The following is a 20,426-nucleotide window of genomic DNA, read 5'->3' on the forward strand; positions in this document are numbered from 1 at the left end:
GTAATTTCTTATTTCTTTTTTCGAGTCGCTAAATATATGAAGGGCTGAGGTTGAGCTTATCGCAAGGGTAATCGCCGCCTCCTCCGCTTCCTCCGTGTCACTGGCAACCACTGAATCTGCCGTGAGCTGGTGACCCTGATAATTTAGTCACATTCGTGAAGGCAGTACGGTCCGCGTGTTCGGCTGCATCGACATAGAACGTGTCTTGTTGGTACTGGTATTGCTTGTGTAGGGCTTTGGCTCTTTCTACTCGCCTGTCTGCGTGAAATCCAGGGCTCATATTCTTCGGGAGAGGGAGGATTTTCAAGTGAGTTCGCAGGCTCATTGGTAGTGACACTGCCCTGCCTTGTTGCGGAGTAACTAATTGAGAGGACGTCAAAGATAATGCGTCCTGTCGGTGTACGGGTTAGGCTTTCGTATTGAGAGGTGAGGTGGGCCTCTACCATCTCGCTAAGAGTGTTGCGCACTCCGAGGGCATTGAAGCCCTACGTGTACGTATTTATGGGAAGACCAAGGGCGGACTTGAACGCCCGTCTGATCAGGCAATGAACATGTGATGCCTCTGCTACGTTGCGTTTGAGGTATGGTAGCATACAGGAAATTCTAATAATGACAAAAGCCTGGAGCAGGCGGACGAGATAAGTTTCCTTCATACCCAAATACCGATTAGTGATTCGACGTATGAGATGCACTGTCTGAGAGACACTTCCCAGGCAGCACATGTCGCTGGCCCGAAATTGGGGATTATTTGGGGAGACATGCGACAGCTGAGAACTTCTAAAAAGGCTAGGGCAAGAGAGCGGTACCTTCCAAGGAACACAGAAAAAACGTCATGACAAATGTGTTGACGATTACGTGGCTTCCTAATGCGAAATTTGATCGCAGCTCATCAGCTGTTTTGTCTTTTTCGATAGAGTGAGGCAAATATTTCGAGCAAGATGTATGTACAATTACAGAGGAGGAGAAAACATTTATTTACAGTCAAATGATTTGGGAAGAGGAGGTACGTACGGTTGTAGAGCTGAGTGGGTGGCAGACCCTATTCTGGGATGCCATTGGCCGCCGCCGCTGCCCGAGCTCTCTGGACCAGGGCACACCGGGCCTCCAGGTCCGAGCTGGACAGGGCCGCTTCCCAGCTCTCCCTAGGTGGCTGTTTTATAACTTTCATTTTTGTAATTTGCTGGCAGGCCCACACACATGTGGTATAGGCCAGCATACTGCCCGCAGAATTCGTATGCCTACCCGTGAATGTCGGGTCAAAGTGTTTTAGTATGGCGGGATTTAGAAAACACCCGGTTTAGAGCCGTCTAAGGTGGCACTCCTGAAATTTGTCGAGACCTTTGGCGAGTCCCGGAAGTACCCTCCTGCAGAGGCGTAAATAATTTGTCATCATCATCATCATCAGCCTGATTATACCCACTGCAGGGCGAAGGCCTCTCCCATATTTCTCCACTTAACCCGGTTCTGTGCTAGCTGCATCCACTTGACCCCTGCGAACTTCTTAATCTCGTCTGCCCCCCTAACTTTCTGCCGACCCCTGCTACGCTTTCCTTCCCTTGGAATCCAGTTTGTTACCCTCAGCGACTGTCGGTTATCCTCTATAATTTGTAATGTCCGCATAAGTTATGAGCTGGATTGGTATGGTTGCCTTGGTGAAACCGGAGGACTGAGCAGAACCTCGAGGGAGGAACGCTCGGGCAGCCGCGTGAGCGGTCTCGTTCCCCTCCACCCCCTGGTGAACCGGGCACCCATATAACCTGTTTTTTACTAGTAGCCGAATCTGAATTTCTCGTATGTGCCAAAATTATTCTGCGGGCGAGTGGCGCTATCCTACCCCGCACGTAATTTCGGCAGGCCTGCTGAGAGTCCGACATTAGTAGGCTGCGTCGCAATAGGTGGCGGCCCCAGTGCAATCGCCACTTCTTCCAACATTAGTGCGTCGTTAGTTTTTACCAAGATCCCGTTCACCTGCTTTCGTTCATGCACAACAGCAGTGGTGCAGATGCCATCCTCGGTGGGACCCACTACATCCACGTAATATCTGCCAGTCTTACTGCCATAGTTATTTTGTATAAATTTTGCCCTGGCTTCATGCCTCCCCTGATTGTACTCCCAATTCATGTTTTTTGGGGAGTGGCTTAACCGTCAAAGCGTTTTTACAAACTTCTGGGATATCCACTCGGCTTTCTGTGGCAGGGAGGAACCCGGGATTGAGGTCTCAGAGGGCTTGCCTGCCGGTGCTGGCCACCGACAGCCTAGCAATTTGGCTTGTTTTGTGGGCTTCAATCAGCTCCCCTATTGTATTATGGATCCCAAGTTGGAGCATGCGCTCCGTAGACGCTCTGGCGGGGAGTCCTAGAGCCTTTTTAACCACCGCCCGAATCTTCGCGTCGAGCATCCCATGGTCGCTCTTCCTCAGCTTGAGGTAGGGCGCCCACGTACACCACACGACTAACAACGAACGCTTGAATCAGGCGAGCGGTTTCTTTTTCAAAAAGTCCACCGTGGTTGCCAGATATCCTGCCAATCATCCTACTAATTTGTTCGCAGGTGGACTTTCATTTTTTTCAAGGCTGTGGCATTGTTACCTCGGTTATCAATTTGTAATCCCAATACCAGCAGTGCGTTCACCTCTGGTATCGGCATGCCGTTAACGTAAATGTGTATGTATTGTCCTGAGTCTTTATTATTTGCTATGTGCAAAAGTTCTGCTTTATGCCGGTCTTGGCGGCAGCTTTTCGGTGGCGGCGAAAAGCAAGGCGCCCGTGTGCTGTGCGATGTCAGTGTACGTTAAAGAACTCTAGATTGTCGAAATTTCCGGAGTCCTCCACTACGGCGTCTCTCATAGCCTGAGTTGCTTTCGGACGTTAAACCCCCCAAACCAAACCAAACCATTTGGAGCGCACTCTAGACCACACTCCCGAGCACAGTTTTCTACTACCGAGGCGGCCTCTTGGAGGGCCTCCTCCATCTGCCCTAAGCTGTCCCGGGACGAGCAGATAGTAATGTCGTCCGCATAGATGGCGGGGCAGTATGCCATCCAAAGCATTGAACCTCTCTGGGAGGCTTGAATTTATCGTTTTTTCTATCGTCCATCTGGACATAATATGCCCAGACCGGGTTTACAGAGTTCCCAGCTTGCAGGCACCGCCATGCGACTGCCTCCTTATTGTTTGGATTTTTATCCGGTGGCGGCCCCAGTCTTCTGCTTAACCGGTAATTTTGAAAAATATCCGCATAATTTTGCAGACGCTTGTCCATGTTCCGGCGGTCGGGCGGCTCCAGTTACCCGGAAGTAGAGAGCTCGGGCTAACTCGTGGGCCGCCTCGTTGCTAGGAACGGACGTGTGCGTAGGGGTCCAAATTAGGCGAATTTTCTTGTTTAACTGTTTAATCATCTACTGGCCAGAATCCTTGCCGCTTCCGGTGAGACCCTACCCTTTCCAAAATTCCAAATAGCCGTTTTGCTATCGCTGATTAAGAAATTGGCTTACGTTCCGACGCAAGCAAGCGCTATTGCAACTTCTTCAGCCGTTTCGGCGTTGCGGCTTCTAATGGTGGCGGATGATACCGGAGAACCTCGGCCGTCGACCACCGAGGCGACCGCCACCCCTGTTTTGCCACTTGCCGCATCCACGTACGCAACCGACTTGCTGTCCATCGAATTGAAGCGTCTGATTAGTCTGCTCTCTTCTCTCTCCTCTCTGTATTGAAACGAATGAGAGGGGGAATGATTATATTTTCTCGGCAGTCCTGTGGGATACTTGATTTTTCTCGTAGTCCCCTATCTGTCTGCAGGCCTACCATTTCGAGTACAGGTCTGCCCGTGGTCGTTGGACTTAATCATTCCAGCTGCGAAACTCTGACCGCCTTCGCTATTTCGTCCCAGCTATTTTGCACTCCCATAAAAAGGACTGTGGATGTGGTAATTAGTAAGCCCAGGGCCCTCTTTATGCACCGTCGAATCAGAGAGTCTAATCTCTTCTTCTTCTCCGACTTGATGTTTAAGAACGGCGTGACATAGCTCACGCGACGTATTACGTAGGCTTGGGTTAGTTTAAGCAAGCTTCTTTCCTTCAGGCCTCGCCCTTTCAACGCGATCCTTCTAAATGTTCCAATGGCTTGCGTGGCGAATCCCTCTAGCTTTTTGATTGTTTCATCATTATATCCATCCTTCTGAATGAATAGCCCTAAAATTCTGATTTAATCTACCTTTGGAACTGGTTTCGCTTCTACTTTAATGTCAAATTCTCAGCTGCGCTTGCATCGGAGTGACTTTGGGTTAAAGCTGAATAATTCCGATTTTTGCGGCGAACATGATAGATCCCTACTGGCAGCGTAGTCTACTATAGTGTCCGCCGCAGCCTGCAGGCGCTCCGCAATGCTCGCATCACTTCCTTGGTTAATTCAAAGATTGATGTCATTCACATAAATACTGGAATTTAGCCCCTTTATGCTTCTCAGAGATTCCAGGAGGCCCCTCATCACCGTGTTGAAAAGGAACGGGGAGAGAACCTGCGCCTCTCTTAGCGACGTCACTCGGCGAGTTCGCGCATGCGCAGCTGTGGATAAAAGTGACCACACACCCACGCAAGACCCGGTGTTCACTAGCCTAGTGAAGCTTCGCTTAAATAAATGAATAAACATTATCTCCACTGGGAATCGGAACTCCATATCTTGGATCCCCAACCAGCTTGGAGCCCAGCGTTTTAAGCCGCCACGCCTGGGATCATGAAATGCTCTTCATAATTCCCGCCGTGTCCCGCGGGAAGGTGCAGTGGTAAGACGCCCGACTACTGTGCCGGAGTACCCGGATTCGATCGCGACCGCGGTGGCTGCGTTTCGATGGAGGCGGTCCGTGTGCTGTGCGTCCGTGTGCTGTGTGATGTCAGCGTTGTTGTTATTGTGGCTGTAGGAAGAAGGAAAAAAATGTACGGGCCTGCTACTGGCTCTGTAGCTGAGCCACCTCCGCGGCCTCGTGCAGACAGAAGAGAAAATAGAGAAAAAAGGAAGAGAAAGACGCGCGCCGCAACAACAGCCGTCGTCCACCACCGAAGCGGTGGCAGGTGCAATGACGGCCTACAACAGATAAAAATTCGTTGGCAGGCTAGCCCCCACGGCAAGCGGCTGTGATCTACCAGCCCCATTAGGGGAGATGGTCTCTCCCCAGATGGGACTGGGACTGGTAGATCACCGCCACTTGTGGCGGGGGCTACTCTGCCACTGAATTATCCGTTGTAGGCCGTCATTGCACCCGCCAATGCTTCGGGGGTGGACGACGGCAGTTGTTACGGCACGCGTCTTTCTCTTCTTTCTTTTAAATAATAATAATGATAATATTAATTGGTTCAGAGGGAGGGAAAGACGCAGTATCTGTCACACTTGTAGCTGTGGGTACCTGAACCGCGCCGTAAGAGAAGGGAGGAAGATGGGAGTGAAAGTGTAAAAAGAGAAAGAGGAGCCGTAGTGGAGGGCGACGGAGTAATTTCGACCACCTGGGGATCTTTAACGTGCGCTGGCATCGCACAGCCCACGGACGCCTCTTCCTTTCGCCTCCATCGAAACGCAGCCGCCGAGCTCGGGATCGAAACCGGGTACTCCGGCACAATAGTCGGGCGACTTACTACTGCACCACCCCGGTGGGCGGGGCCTTCTTTGATTTTTTCTTCGGTCCGCACGAGGCAGCGGAGGTGGCTCAGCTACGTAGCAGGCCCGTGCATTTTCGTTTCCTTCTTCCTACAGCCACAAGAACAAATGTAGCGGTCCAAAGTGCCCTCTAGGATTTTTTTTATTTTTTTGCGTATTTTTGCAGCATGTTTCCGGCTCACGGGTCTCAGTTCTGGGCGATGGCTATGGCTTTTCGGATGAAGAGCTCATTACGCTGTCGCTTGAAACTCGCCAGACGTTACATGCCTAGAACCCTCCTGTGTGGAGAGTGTCATTATTTGGACCATGTACCGTTTGCCATCCCGGAATCCGACACACCTCTCATACGCAAAATTGTAAATTTTTTGCAGTCAGCGAAAAATAATAAAACGTTTGCCTACTGGCTCCATACAGTACAATGTATTTGTCATCAGCTGGATGCAAGTCGACAGAAATAAGCAAAATCTTTAAAAGTATACATTGTATTTTTTGGGTTATCACAGTAGATCTCGTCATGGAGAGCATATGAAAGCATGGATTGGGCGAAATGCGTTCCACGATCAAGAGCGTTGCATTTCTGCCTCATGCAGAACGTTTCCCTGTGTATGTTTCATCTAAAAAGCGTGAAAGGTTTGTACATTTTAAGTTTTCCATGATAAAGCCAGCGCGGAGCGATCCTTCTCATTTTATTTTTTGGTGTGAACTATATATTTGCACAGCCTTTGCGGCATCGCATCTGACGATTGAAACGGAGTGTAGTGTCATCGGGGTGTGGTGTTATGCAATAACAAAACAGACTACATGATGGCACATGACACATGTTACGTTGCTTTCATTTGACTGTTACCCATAGAAGTCACTACTATTACCAGGTACATACAAGAAATGAAGGCATCAGATCATTGCGTTGACTTGAACACTAACTGCAAGACGTCGCTAGGAGCGAGTGTTGTGGTTGTACGTACGTTGCATTTCTCTCGGTACTAATATTTACAAAGTAGGGAAACAAATGCTCAGGAAGCATTTAGCCACTTTAGGGTAGCGCACGAGGTGTGAAATCTGCCATGTGCATATAACAGTATAGTAGTTCTGAGGTCTACCATGTTACGCCCTTCTCCGCAGGCTTCATCTGCCGTGGGGAGAAAACGATGTTCTGCTTGGACAGTGTCCAATCATGCATGGATCGGGGATGGTTATAATCTTCGCTGCCCTAATGGACGGCACGACATGTGCTGTGATACCGAGTGGGCTGACACCTCTAGAGATCATGGACGCTGTGGATAAGTACAAGGTACCTAGCTAGGATTTGTAACTTGCAGTGAGCTTACTTTCCAGGTGCAAATAACAATGCCAATCTCATTCCGCACACTGCTTTCTGCATCTCTTGTAGTCTAAATGTGACGTCTTATCCGACTTCTTTTTGGTGTAGTCATGATTCAACGAGCTATATTTGAAATGGGGTAAAATACACCTACACGACTGCAACCAGTCCTCCCATCTGCTGTCTACGGCTAATATATTTCCGTAGACCATTCTTTCTTCTGTCCTTTCGGCCTTCCACCTTCTCCTGTTACGAGTACGATTCAGAAACGAAATCCTCCGAGACGTGTCCTCTACACCTGTTGCTCATGGCTGTATTATTGGGTCAGCGCGAAACTGGAACGTCGCATTGATCTGCATTTCTGGGATTCTCATTATCATTCTGGTTACTTTAGCTACTGTACATATCTAAAACTGATTCGAAAGTTTGACTACCTTATCCATCCTAGTAATGATACTGCCGGCCTTGTATCTTACCGTATAGATCTTAGTTTTGACTATTCCTAGTTTCCTTTTGACCGATTTAGGCTATCGCTGCCCATCAGAGCATACTCAGTCTTCTCCCTATTATACTTTGTCTGATACTTTGCGCTTGCTGATCAACTTTAATAGCAGCGTACTAGATATGTCCTGCTTATTAGGTTAAATGCTGTAATTCAGTAGTGTTTTTAATCAGATCTTTCTTCTCTCCAGATACTTTACGATGTCATCTCTAGCTATCTTGTCGCCTACGTCTTCCAAGCAATCAGTAATTAATGCTCTGAAATTGTCGCTCATTTCGTCTGCACTGAGTTTGTCTTCTCGCAGAAAGCTGAATATCTGTTATGTAGTGTGCATTGACTCTCAAAAATTTATTCTCGTTCTCCTAACGTGCCAATCCTCTGTATCCGCCATAAACATCTACTGTCGCAGCAGTCACCTTTCGGGTTTTCTTCGCAGCATCGGCTCACGTTCCGTGTTACTCCTCCTTCATAGTAACCTCCTCCTTCACAGGTAGCCAGGCGGGGCTATAGCGGTGCTTCTCTCTGCTCCTACCGAACACAGCCGGTAGGTGGCTGGTTACGGTATCGATTTAAGGTTATGTTATCGGCGATAACGAAGAGCATTCGACGATCGGGCGACAAGAATCTTCGTGTTTAAATTGCACTCAGTAGCGAAGACAAACGGGCTGCAAAGCCATTCCAAGCGATGTCGTTATTGCTTCATCTGTTTTTTCGCGCCGTCCTGAAGAGCTTTGGCATGTAAATGTTAATTAGAAAGTTCTCTTTTCATCAATTGCTAGTGTATGTTTTGGCAGAAAGCGAGTTTTAGCACCACATGTTTGCTATTTTTGTTTTAAGCAACCAGTAAGAGATTACGACCAGGCGTGTACCGCGAACCGGATGAACTTTTAAGTGAATAAATCTTATGTTGCGGCCAGTTGCATCTCTAGCATAGACAAGCGCGTTAAAAATGTTAGGTAAGAAGAATCTTGCTATTGAGAAGCAAAATGTGCGCGTTAGTGGCAAGTGCACCGATTTCGTAAGATGCAATCTCAGAAGCATGTGTATGCTCATTGGCATATTGTATAAAACAGCCTATCAACGCAAAGACCACATTGATCGGCTAGAGATGACACGTAAAAATTTGATCAGATTCTTGTGCGGGGTGTGTCTTCTGTCTGGGTATCTTTTTTTTCGCTGTTGCTGCATAAGCAATGTAACGTATCCGGGGCCTTAATGAATGCCCCGAGTAATGTGCTTCGCTCCGCCTTGGGTGCAACTTTGTGGAAACGTTTTGAGAGACTTATCTTCGTCGTTTGCATAACAGACGACAAGGTGAAAAAGTTTCTGGTACGAATATTGTGGCTCAAAAGAGCATGATTCGCTTTTCTGCACGCTTCTCGCAGCCTTCATTTTATTGTCTTGCTATTCAGGAATCAAGTTGTGCGGCTGTGACCTGAAACGTTTTAGTTTCTCAATTCTTCCTGCATTTCAGCTTGATGCGGAGGTGTGTGTTTCTATCCTTTGTTCGTTGTCTTGACTTTGCACTCTCTTCCACGTCATGGATCAATACCGATTTTCCCAAATTTCCACTATTGTCAGCTACGTTTTCAAGATCACGTGAAGGAACGCTTAAGAGCGTCACACAAGCGCAGTCACCACTGGGCTAAATCCATAAAACTCGTTCTGCACAGGCGACAGCTGCATTCTTATTCCCGTCCGAGCTACAAGGCATGGTGCGCGAGATGCAGCGTACAGGACGAGGTCTACCAAGCATGCGGGGCATCGCCGTAGGTGGAAGCGTTCTCCCGACAACTGTGGCTGAAGCAGCTCGCCAAGCATTCTCCGGTGTCGAGAACTTCCTGAACATGTACGGTATGACCGAGGCCTGCGGTATTCTTACCAGTCAGCCCAAAACTGACAAGCAGCACATCGACAACGATGTTGGCATTCCCACAACCATGGTTGAGATGAAGGTAGGTTCAGACAGTGTACTCCCAAAACGAGGAGGCTTTTGGTGCCTTATTATACCAAAACCGCTTTGCGGTAAGATAAATCTGCCCCTGGCTTATACTAATTCAAAACAAACCTCATACGGCTGTCGTTTTGTGTCTTACGCATAATCTCGATTCATATATACCAGGACTAAAAGCTCAAGCCGCGAAAACGATCCGCCCAATATTGTTGCTGTCTTTCCGGCCCTAGATATCCGCCAGTGCATCTACGCAACTCTTCAATGCACAACACCTTACTATAGTTACGGCGTGTCACAGATAGCTGCAGTATTCCTCAACCACAAAGTAACTGTTTATTTGGTAGACTGTTCAGATGTTAGTAGTACATATCAGATCAGCTAATCTAGTCAGTCATTTTCATGCCGTACTCTCCCATGATAGCATCTATAACACATTCTGTGGTATTCTGCTTAAGCCGCTTCAGCCTTAACGCCCTAAATTCAACATTATGAATCATGAAAGCGCGGCGTACGGGCGCTCTGGCCAAGCGCACTCCCCGGCCGTCGCTAGGCTTGTATTATTATTTCTCATCGGCGCCACAGCAGACGACGCTTGGAAATTGAGCAGCGCTTTATTACACTAGCTACACGTAGAATTGCCTACAGTAAATCGGTTTGTCTCAATACGAAATGCCTATATCATTAACTAAGGTATCAACTTAGCAGAGGAGCTTATGTATAAAAGAAGGTCAGATGAGCCTCGACGCACCGGCGACTGCTGCTACACAGCAGTGAAAAGAAACTTGCTTGTGTCGCAGTTATCCTGTTCGACTCATTCGGCTAAATGAAAGATTGTTAAGCGTGGAATTGCCAAGACATGCATCAAACAACAGCCAGCTTTAATGCGCAGGTAAAACGGCTATGTGCAGCAGGATGCCCTCTGAAGATGGTGTCAAATGTAGCAGAATCTTTGCTTGCCGAATGTGGAATGCGTAAGAGCAAGCGCAGCGATGCTCGCCAGTTGGAGAAAAAGAAAATAATATGTGTTCCCTATACGTGCACCAAGTTTCGCACAACCTGAAAAAGATCGTAAGCAAATCAGGCATTAGGTTGTCTTTTTCGTCCGGGAACAAACTAACCGGTTCGTGCAAGTGGGTGAAAGAGGGTGGAAAGAAAAAAAGAGTCTGCCAAAAGAAGCCAAGATAAAGTCTGTTCCTTGTTGAATTGGCGTTGTTTATAAGATTCCGACGTCATGCGCCTCTTTTGACATCTGTGAGACTGGACGCTGCATGAATGACCGATTACGTGAGCATGCAAAGGATATATAGAAGATGTCACGCAAAAAACCATTTGGCCATGTATTGTGGAGAATGTGAAGATCGTGAAGCTGATCTCATTCGGACCGTTATCATCGCCCGGTATAGAGACGAGACCACGAGGCTCATTTCCGAGGCCTACAGTATAAAAAGCTAGTTCACCTATGCATCAGCAGCCCGTCGATAGATCTCTGCGCAAAAGAATGCGCGTATCTTAATCGGTGTTAATAGGGTTTCAATCGCGTGTGTGGTTGTGAAATACTTTTTGTCCCTTATTTTTAACTTACCCTATTTTCCCTTATATGCTGCCTCACTTGTTACAATAAATCATTTGGCTGCTAGTCAGCGCATGTGGTTGCCCTCCTGTCTTGTCTTAGTAGCGCTGTTTCTTTCCATTCTTGATCATGTACCAACGAACCCTTATTTGCCCTCTTCTGAAATATGTTCCAGCATTAACTTCGATGACTACGCAAATACCTATAATCATGCAAGTCGATACCTCGGCGCTGTCCGTGTTGCACCAGCCGCCGGAGGTACCGATTTTCCAAGACTTTCCAAAAAGACGGGTCCGGAAGTCTGGCTAGATGAATTTGAGTGCGTAGCCCAATACAAACTCTGGCCAATGATTAGAAGCTGACTCGTGCATTTTTTTAGTCTGAAGGAGCAGCTATAACATGGTTTGAAAGTCATGTGGCCACTATAACAACACTGAGTTCCTTAAGGACCAGCTCCTGCAAGCTTACCCCACTTTCCTGCGAAAGGAACGTGCCAAGCTGCTCCTGAAGACAAGAGTTCAGCTTCCCGACGAGAGAGTCCTCGTTTACTTGGAGGATATGTTGAATATATTCTGTCGGGATGATCCCAACATGTCCGAGTAGAAAATTTCAGGTATCTCACAAGGGGAATTAAAGAGCAGATCTTAGTTGGCTTAGTGCAGTGTCCCCCCACAACCATCGAGGAACTGTGTCCGTAGCCACTACCATAGAGAAGACGCTCTAAATGCGATCTAAGCACTATGAGCTGCCGTCTTTCCCAACGGCTGCTGCCCTCGTCGACACTCGTATTCATTAGGTGCTCCACGAGAAGATACCGGCAGTCGTACGCGAGCAGCAAAAACTATTTTCAACGACACTCCCTCTACAAGCATCCTCCCTTTCGCAGATGATTTCGGAAGAGGTTCACCAGGCGATCACTCCACTCGACCCTGTCCAACGAATACTATGCTAGCAAATAAAGGCGTCCTTATTGATGTAGTGTAAGCAGTGTGTGACCAGCGTCGGCCTCCGGTTAAAAAGAGAGGACTTCAGTGCATGCTGTAGGCCACAAGAAAGGTCAATGGAGCATTTTATTTCTTCGAAAACTAATTTCGTCGTGGCAGCCTAAGAAACCATTCATCTTGCTTTGGGAAAGGGTGCTCCCTCAGAGCGAGGGAGCAGCGAAGCTACCAGATTCCGAATCTCTACTAAATCTCTTGTCCAGTGCCACTGGAAGGAAGATGTACCACAAATTTCAATGCGCTAAATATTTTCATATAACAATAAAAAAATGTATTTTAGAAATGATGTACTGTTAAATATTGACCGCATTTAAAGAATGCAAACCATGCTGCTCGTAGCAACTGACTTGCGAGTTTTGAACGCAGGCAAATAAAAATTACAAGGGTTCAACGCTGCTGAACCAAATATTGAGCGACTGCGGGTGACCGAGCGTTCTTCTCTTTTTCTTCTTCCTCAACCCACATATAAAGCCCCGCTTTAACCAACCGATATGAACGTGCCGTAGTAGCCTATAGGGGTAACGCGAATGCCAGGGTCCTAGCAGGCTGATTCTGACATAACTGTCCCACGTTAAACGAGAGACCCAAGTTGGCAGCTGCTGCCAGCCCGTGTGTCACGTCGGGTGTGAAGTCACAGCGTGACGTGGGTAAGACGTGTAACCCGCCGCGCTGCGCTGAATGCTCGAAACCTAGAACAGTATTGCCTTCGCAATAATATACGGAGGAATGGTAAAACGCCACCGAGAGTTGTTGCTAGTTTTCGGCGTTTTCGTTTTCTGCCAAAGTCTAATTCGTATTTTTTCTGCATAGCATCTGATGCCATCTTTGGTAAATTCTAGGTGGTGGATTTGGCCACTGGCCATAAACTTGGACCACATCAAACAGGAGAGATCTACTACCGCAATTCCTCAGCGGTGAAAAGGTATCACAAGAGGCCCAAGGAAACCGCCAAGCTCATTGACGAGGAAGGCTGGTACAGATCAGGTACGCAGTAACTGGATATCGACTTCCTTTTGTCCTTCACCTACTAAATAGGTGTTCGAAAAGATGTTGATCCGAACATTCACTTTGTATTAATAGTACGTCATGCTATGGGGAGCAAGCTAGCGATTATATGTAGTCTAACCCAGGCCGCCTAAAATATTAGTTTCTAGGAAAAAGAACAGAGCCATAGTAGAACATATACAATATCTAAGCAGGAACATTCAAAAACATACAAAGCAAGCGTGAACAAAAAGCCGAAACGTTTTAAAAAAATAAGGTGCGCTTAAAACAAGAGCGCAGTGTCACCATCAAAATTTTGTGTTCTGAAATGGCCAAGTGCGCACACGTAAGTGAACATAACATACTTCCCGTGAAATGCAGTGCTTACCTTTGGCAATAAAGAACTAAGTTCGTCTTTACTTCTTCAAGATACCTAGAGTTGCCTTTTAACGATACGTCGACGACTTACCAAAATCCAGGCTGTTCACAGGCAGCCGTTTCTCAAGGTTATTTCTTTGACCAGTTCTCATGTATTCGGATAACGCTCATTGGCCCCGGGGTCTCGATGGCGTAGAAATATAAGACTTTGCTGAACTCTAGAAGCGCCCGTGTGCCGTGTAATCGAGCGCACCAATCTCTCTGCCGAATGCTCACTACTGGAGTCAAGGACAACTGAAGCGAGCTGCGTAAAGAAATAAACACGGATCTTTGAAAAACTGACCTTGGAGTCGTACTTGACCACGGAGGCTCAGCGTCAATAGATCTACAACGTCGGTGATAGCCTCAGTGGCATCAGGACGCGGTCTCATGTACCAAACCATACAAATATAAAACTCTATGACATGGACGCACTGGAAGACTCTCAACTGTGTTAGGTAGGTGTATCGCCAAGGGGAGTTCCTTGCCAGCTTCTCCATACTGCTTTAGGACAGACCGCAACTTTCCTGCTGAGTGTACGGTACTCTCGGCGATATCCAAGCTGCAGATTGCGTAGGTGATGAGGTTAGGAAATCAGCTCCAATAAGCGTTGTTTCTACACTTGCCTTCGATATTTGTCTTGAATATATTAGGTATTTGTGTTCGGCGTTTCGTGATGTTCAGATCAAATTTTGTTTGATTCACCTTCGTTTTGGCCTTTTCTCTAGTCTATATCCTATACTTACAGGGTAGACTATTATATATGCCAGCATTACAATCCTTCGGCAAATGTAAACTTGGCGGGGGTCGGCTGTCGGTGTGTTTGCGTGACGTCAGTTTGGTAATAAGGTGAGCTTAAAGCAAGTGCGCAGTGTCACCATCATGGACGGAAACGTATACGGGAGAACAGCAACCCAAACGTTACCGCCATTTTTACTATTGAGAATAACAACATATATCACAATGACATTATATTTTCTTTTCGTTCACTCCAAAAAGGTGATGAAGCAGCGATTTCTGGATTATATTCTGCGCAAAAAGATTTTTTTTAAATGCCTGAAAGCACGCTGACGCGTGCTTGTCCACCATTTTCAATCGCCGATGCTTCCTTAAGCTCTCAGAGCAGCTTGCTTCTACTCGTGGTCGTCGTGACCTATACGGACTGATTATTCGAAATTGTGTTTTTAAGCATACTCCACAGTCATAGAAACGCTTTTGGTGTTTCTTTTTCCGAGTAAGTGGGGCGAACACCACTGTCGCCGAACTTAGGACACATCAAGCAATCCTTGTTTGAGGCGACACCTCCGAAAAAGTCTGAAAATAAAATGTTCATATACATGTAATTACCCGGATTTTCAACCCATTGCGTAGGAAACAAATCCGTCTCGCTTTAGACCGGACGGCCACCGTAGCAGCCTTTCTCGTCGTGTGTTATCTACCAACGTCTCGCAATTTGCTTTGGACATAGTCGTCCACACCCACTTTTATCCGTGGTGTAGTTAATCCAAGGGCTACAGCACGCGACCACTTGCAAGTGCAAAGCCAAATACAAATGTGTGAGCAGGTTTTTGCGTCCACTTTCAAATACAAGGACACGTAGGCACCTGACGACAAAAAAATCAGATGTGAATGTCAAAGGTCAAGCGTCAACGCCTAGGTTACTGCGGTTTATCAATAAAGGTTTGATTATGAGACTGGCTGAAGGTGAGATTGTCGTATCAATTTGAAAGTCGGCCTTTGCATTGGATAGAACTGACGCTCTACAAAATAAAAGGGCAAGGAGGCTTTTTGTCACCAGTATGGAACAAGTTACACGGGTCATCTGCAAGGAAGCGCCTTCTGAGAAGCGTAAAGCAACATTTTGTAGCTGCTTCTTTTCTAAGACACACTGATCTACCTAAATAATATAGGGCACTACCTCTTCAGTTGTCAGAAAAATTGCTTATTTATCTGCTTTTTCCAATTTCTCTATAGTTTTCACACAGTTCCTTTTCTACGTGTCTACATTCAGCTGTTTTGCACGTCGTTTAAAATTCTTTATTTGATCATTAGTGTATCCGGCACGCTTACTAGTTAGTTTTTTTTAAAAGTAATTTTCTTTCAATGTGAGCCAACACTTTTCGGCATGTAAATTTAAATATCTTTATTGCCGACCTCTTATCGTCCAACTTGCTCAGGCGTTTTTAACATAGTATTCAACTCTTACCTTTCCAGTAAAAGGACGCTGCGCCCAACCATGCGGGGCCGAATACCGGGCGCGCAGTGGGGGCTTTTCGATGGAGGCGAAAAGCAAGGCGCCCGTGTGCTGTGTGATGTAAATGGGCGTTAAAAAACCATAGATGGTTGAGATTTCAGAAACCGTGCACTACGGCGTTTCTCATAGCCTGAGTCGCTTTGGGACGCTAGACCACATACACCCAAACTAAACCGTTTTTTGTCTATATACGCCCAGATGTATACCGCCTTGTTTGTAGTTTTCCCACGGGCACACAGAGTGAATAGTCCAACAGCTCTCTGATACTTTTCTAAACTCGATATTACCTTGCAGTTTGGGACAAAACCTCATTGCGGAAAGTAAGCCCTGGAACCATTATTCCTTTCCATATACGCTCAGTACCTCATAGGCGCATAACGGCCAACAGGTAGAATGCGATACATGTGCCGGGTTAAGAGGAAGTCAAGAGAAACAACCTTGCCGACAGGATTGTTCGAAGGTACAGTGGCCGCGCAAGGGAAGGTGCGTGCTCGAAAATAATTGCATCTCATCGGTACACAAAGCGCATAGCACGGCATTGAAAAAAGAGGATTGAAGTATGCTTGAAGTAAAGAGGCTTAAAGAGGCCTGTGAAGTATGCACAGATGTGCTCATTATTAACCACATACACATAGTGCCCTTAACTCCAGACACTGCATAGGAAGCGCATTACTGTTTTTGTTTTACAATTTTACCATCTCGTTTCACCCTAGCCTACTCTTATGAAAGAAATGAATTATATATTTATCATCAGTTACCAGTTTCCTAAAACAAGGACGCTTTCTCAACACGGTATAGTTTTTAATGCACCGATTCTCTTTATTGCTATAAAAACACATTACAACCTTCCTCTTGGCGCATGAGAGGCTTAGTCGCTTATGCGTTATAACAACCAAAATGAACGCAAACAAATTTGCATGAAATAAATAACGCAAAGGGGGCGGGGGTAAAAACGTTTATTAAAAAGAGATAGTTACATGGAAGTTACTTTGGGGTATGTCTTAGTGCCCTTCCCCTCACAAACACTAGGTGGAGTCTCTAGTACGGGGCCCCAGTGGTTTCCGCTGCCGCCATTGCTCGTTTGAGAAACGCCTTTCGGGTTTTCAGGTCAGATGCTTCGACCTTATGACTGCAGTTTTATCTCTTTCAGAGAAACGCACGATATATTTAGACTATACCGCTAAATGACCTATTCCTTTTTAGAGAAAATCTATGTGACTATTCGCACGTCTACACATCAGCACAGACACCAACCAGAAATCGGTGCGCGTTCTAAGGGCGTTAGCCCTTTGATACTCTCGGTATTATGGCACACATTCCACATTTGCTGTAGTCCGGAAAGGCCCGGAAGAAATTGTCGCCTGCGATCGTCTCTTGAGTCTCCCCCACCTATTCCCCGCAGGCGACGCTGGCTACTATGACGAAGACGGACGCTTCTACATTGTTGACCGACTGAAGCAGATGATAAAGTGCATGGACAACCAGGTGGTTCCTGCCGAATTGGAGGAGCTGCTGCTTCGCGAGTACGGCGCTGAAATAGCCGAGGTGTGCGTGGTTGGAATACCACACAGCGAGTTGGGCGAGGCGCCCGCGGCGGCCGTCATCCTCACGGAAAAAGGACATGAGTGCGATCGTCAGTATCTCGCCGAAAGCATCAAGAACACTGTGAAGCGTGAGTACTTGGAACTTCAGTCTTCTGTCATAATTGAGCGCGATACTGGAAAATACTCGAGATGGGGTTAATAATGAAGTGTTTTATGCAAGCCGCTTTTGCGCTTAGAATCGCAGAGAAAAAGCTACATATTTCAGTAAAATGAAAGGTGACTAAGTAGAAGTTCTTGTTAATTATGTGGTCATCATACTATAATAAGTTGTACGCCTCCATGAACAGAGCAAGCTTATTCCACGACAAGATGCGCAGTGCTAAGAACACGAAAAAAGATCAGGATGAATATGCGCTATATGATTTCAAAGAAAAAAAGAAAACAATTACCACGCATATGCGCATTAAAGAAATTTGAGGAGAATAATAAAGTAGACCTCTGGAGGCAAATCAGTGCGAAAATATAATTATATGAGTGATAGTAAATAGGACGGGCAGCGAAAATGATGTGCAAGCTATTCGTACTATATATAGTCTTCAAATTGCTTTAGTGATCTTCAAAAAGTAAAGCGTAAATCGTTGAAAATATCTGCTGAAATGTATAATTGTGAGCTCAAATTCACCCTTTTAATAAAGGGGCATTACACCTCTCTGAAAGCATCTTCTCAGTCAATGCACGTAGCAATTACAGGCAAGGCGTACACGAATACAAATGGGCGTATTATAAAAAAGGCTGCAATCTGGCTTAAGTGTAAAACATACTCGTGGAGATACGTCTCAACAGAAAAAATTACCGGGCTATATGATGTATTTCTGGCCATATATTGCGTCTGCAATAAATGTGCAAGCATTATGGTGTTTTTATTTGTATTACTTGCTGTTCGAAGACCTACCCGCATATCTGTGCATTCGAGATGTCACTACAGTATGGTCCACGGTTAACGAGAACATTCTACAGCATGGCAGTATAGCGCTTTACGCATCGCACACTTCTATAAGCCGCGTGCGCAGTGAGTAGGGAAGATAAGCTGTGCGGCGGCGGTTACGGGGCCTTTTGGTGAGTAGCTCGGGGAGGTAAATCCGCAATGCGAAGTTTCCCTTGTTACTTGGGAACGAATATTCCTGCGATTCATATTTATGTAGTTCTACATTCTTCTCTAACTTTTTTTCGCGATACAAAAGTGGCACAGGAAAGACATCTTTATTTGTCGTTCGCGTTCTGCTCTGAACGTGTGACAACAACCTCCATGTTGCTGCATCGAAGTGGCTATTATAGGAATGTATAAGGAGCTCGTCAAGGCGTTAGCTGGCTTTTTGCGTTGTGTCACCGTCGCCTGAACTCGTGCAGTACTTCGTATATCGTATTCTTAGTCAAAATCAAGGTATGTGTAGTCACATTGTGTATAGCTACGCATGCCACGTGCACCACGGTCATGTTAATTTTGTTATGCCATGACAGGCATTTTTAATATGCGGTGATTATTGTGAAAATGTGTAGGGTACAGGGCTGGTAATAGCAATGATTGTGTACGCATTTGCAATTTTAGGTGTCATATGCGTGACACATTGCGTTATCGTGACAACACGTATTTATTACTCTTGATTATGTCAACGTGACATCTCCACGCGACATCGCGAAACAAGAATTCACGCCCCCAAATCAGTGATTACTGCAAATGACATTGCTAAACCGGAAGTGAAGGCCGATAGTGTCGTCGCCGCACTAGAATGATGAACAAACCCGAAGTGACGTTGCAGAACCTGAAGTGACGAAACTGAGCCATAAATAACTCACAGAATCTGCCTTTGGAAACCAGACTGGCAATCGGAGGTGACGTCACCGAATCGAAAATGTTCCTACAACAGCTCGACATTCTTCTTGCGCTATGGCAACCGAGCCTTCGCATTGTCCAGACATTTAACGCCTATCAGGAGCCGGAGTTTACGATCGACTTCTCGTTTGAAGACGCAGCTTTATGTAGTGACATCCGGTTTGGTGTCGCGTGCGGCCATATTTCCCAATTTGGTCTTCATTTCCGGTTTGGTGAGCCATGCTTCCGAAGTCATGGCTTATTACTTGTTTTGTCATGACCAATCATTGAGTGTCATGCTCAGTAATTCACGACACTCTTACAACTCACTGCACATGATGCAACGACATTCATGCCCATCAGAAATAAGGAACTGATAAAACAGCAACGGAAGTAATTTTTTCTGGTGGTGGTTGAGTGCTGATGAGGGTAATTGTAGATAAAGTGGCCTTAGCCTGTAGCCGGTTCACAAATATCTTGATAATTACGAGTTTCCGGTGGGGTCACAGACGCTAGAGCTGGGTATTTTTTTTCTTTGCGACCAGGTAACCTGGCTGTCCACAAGCACCTCTACGGCGGCGTCTACTTTGTGGAATCCTTGCCAAAGACGGAGACTGGAAAATATACCCGTTCTGCACTGTCCCGCTCTCTCGTTGCAGCCTAGCAAACACTCACGAAATAAACAAAATTAACATACTAATCCTTCGATACAAGCAGCGTTCCGGGGAAGGTCATTTTGTGGTCCAGGTGGTTCTAGGTGGTCATCGGTGACTACAAAGTAACTATCTGGGAGTATGCCTGCAGCTGTGAAGACTTGAATTAGAGCTCTAAGTTTGGGAGTAACAGCTTGGTGACGTATCTATAATCATCACCCCTGTTCAATTATCAAAATAATAAAAATATAATTACCGAGCCAAAAAAGGAGTCGACCACTGATTACTGCCAACTAGGCTGCGTCGAAGTAGTACTCACCAAAACGGAAATTATCCTTTTGCAAGTTCTCATCTTGTCCCCTTCCCTCAGTGCGAATGATAAAGATCGCAGCAGCGCAGAGCTATAACGTCATGGTGTTCAGTAAGAAGGGTGCGCTCACGGTTATAAAAGATGGTTTTAAACGCTGTAAACCTAAAAAAAATGCTTCCACCATTACTTTGCCCCCGTACTACGCAACCTCGTTTTTTTATTTCTAGATAGCTGCCAAAAACATCCGCTCCTAAAGACTGACATGAAGATAAGGACGGTTTCATTGGGTCGTCAGTAAGCCATAAATACGGTTCGAGAGATAAGTGCATCATGTTCTTTTTACAGAACGTGCGCGATTGCGCTTACATGGCTCCCTTGTACCTTGTCTGTCATACAACGTC

At 46.2% G+C, this 20,426-nt stretch overlaps 1 protein-coding gene across 2 annotated transcripts in view; it reads left to right on the forward strand.

The window, feature by feature from the left end:
• The window catches only part of LOC146192626 (uncharacterized), a 56,964-nt gene extending 36,981 nt beyond the window's left edge, over window positions 1–19,983 (forward strand). For both annotated transcript variants that reach the window (XM_084602526.1, XM_084602527.1), the window contains 5 exons: window positions 6,768–6,936; window positions 9,142–9,423; window positions 12,833–12,977; window positions 17,051–17,320; window positions 19,608–19,983. In XM_084602526.1, the coding sequence (XP_084458652.1) occupies window positions 6,768–6,936; window positions 9,142–9,423; window positions 12,833–12,977; window positions 17,051–17,320; window positions 19,608–19,726 (985 nt within the window). In that variant the 3' untranslated portion in view covers window positions 19,727–19,983. The remainder of the gene's footprint in view (window positions 1–6,767; window positions 6,937–9,141; window positions 9,424–12,832; window positions 12,978–17,050; window positions 17,321–19,607) is intronic.
• The last annotated feature ends 443 nt before the right edge of the window (window positions 19,984–20,426 follow it).

This window comes from Amblyomma maculatum, chromosome 4 (genome assembly GCF_055883805.1).
Source record: "Amblyomma maculatum isolate TAMU_Amacu chromosome 4, ASM5588380v1, whole genome shotgun sequence".
Classification (NCBI taxonomy): Eukaryota; Metazoa; Arthropoda; class Arachnida; order Ixodida; family Ixodidae; genus Amblyomma; species Amblyomma maculatum.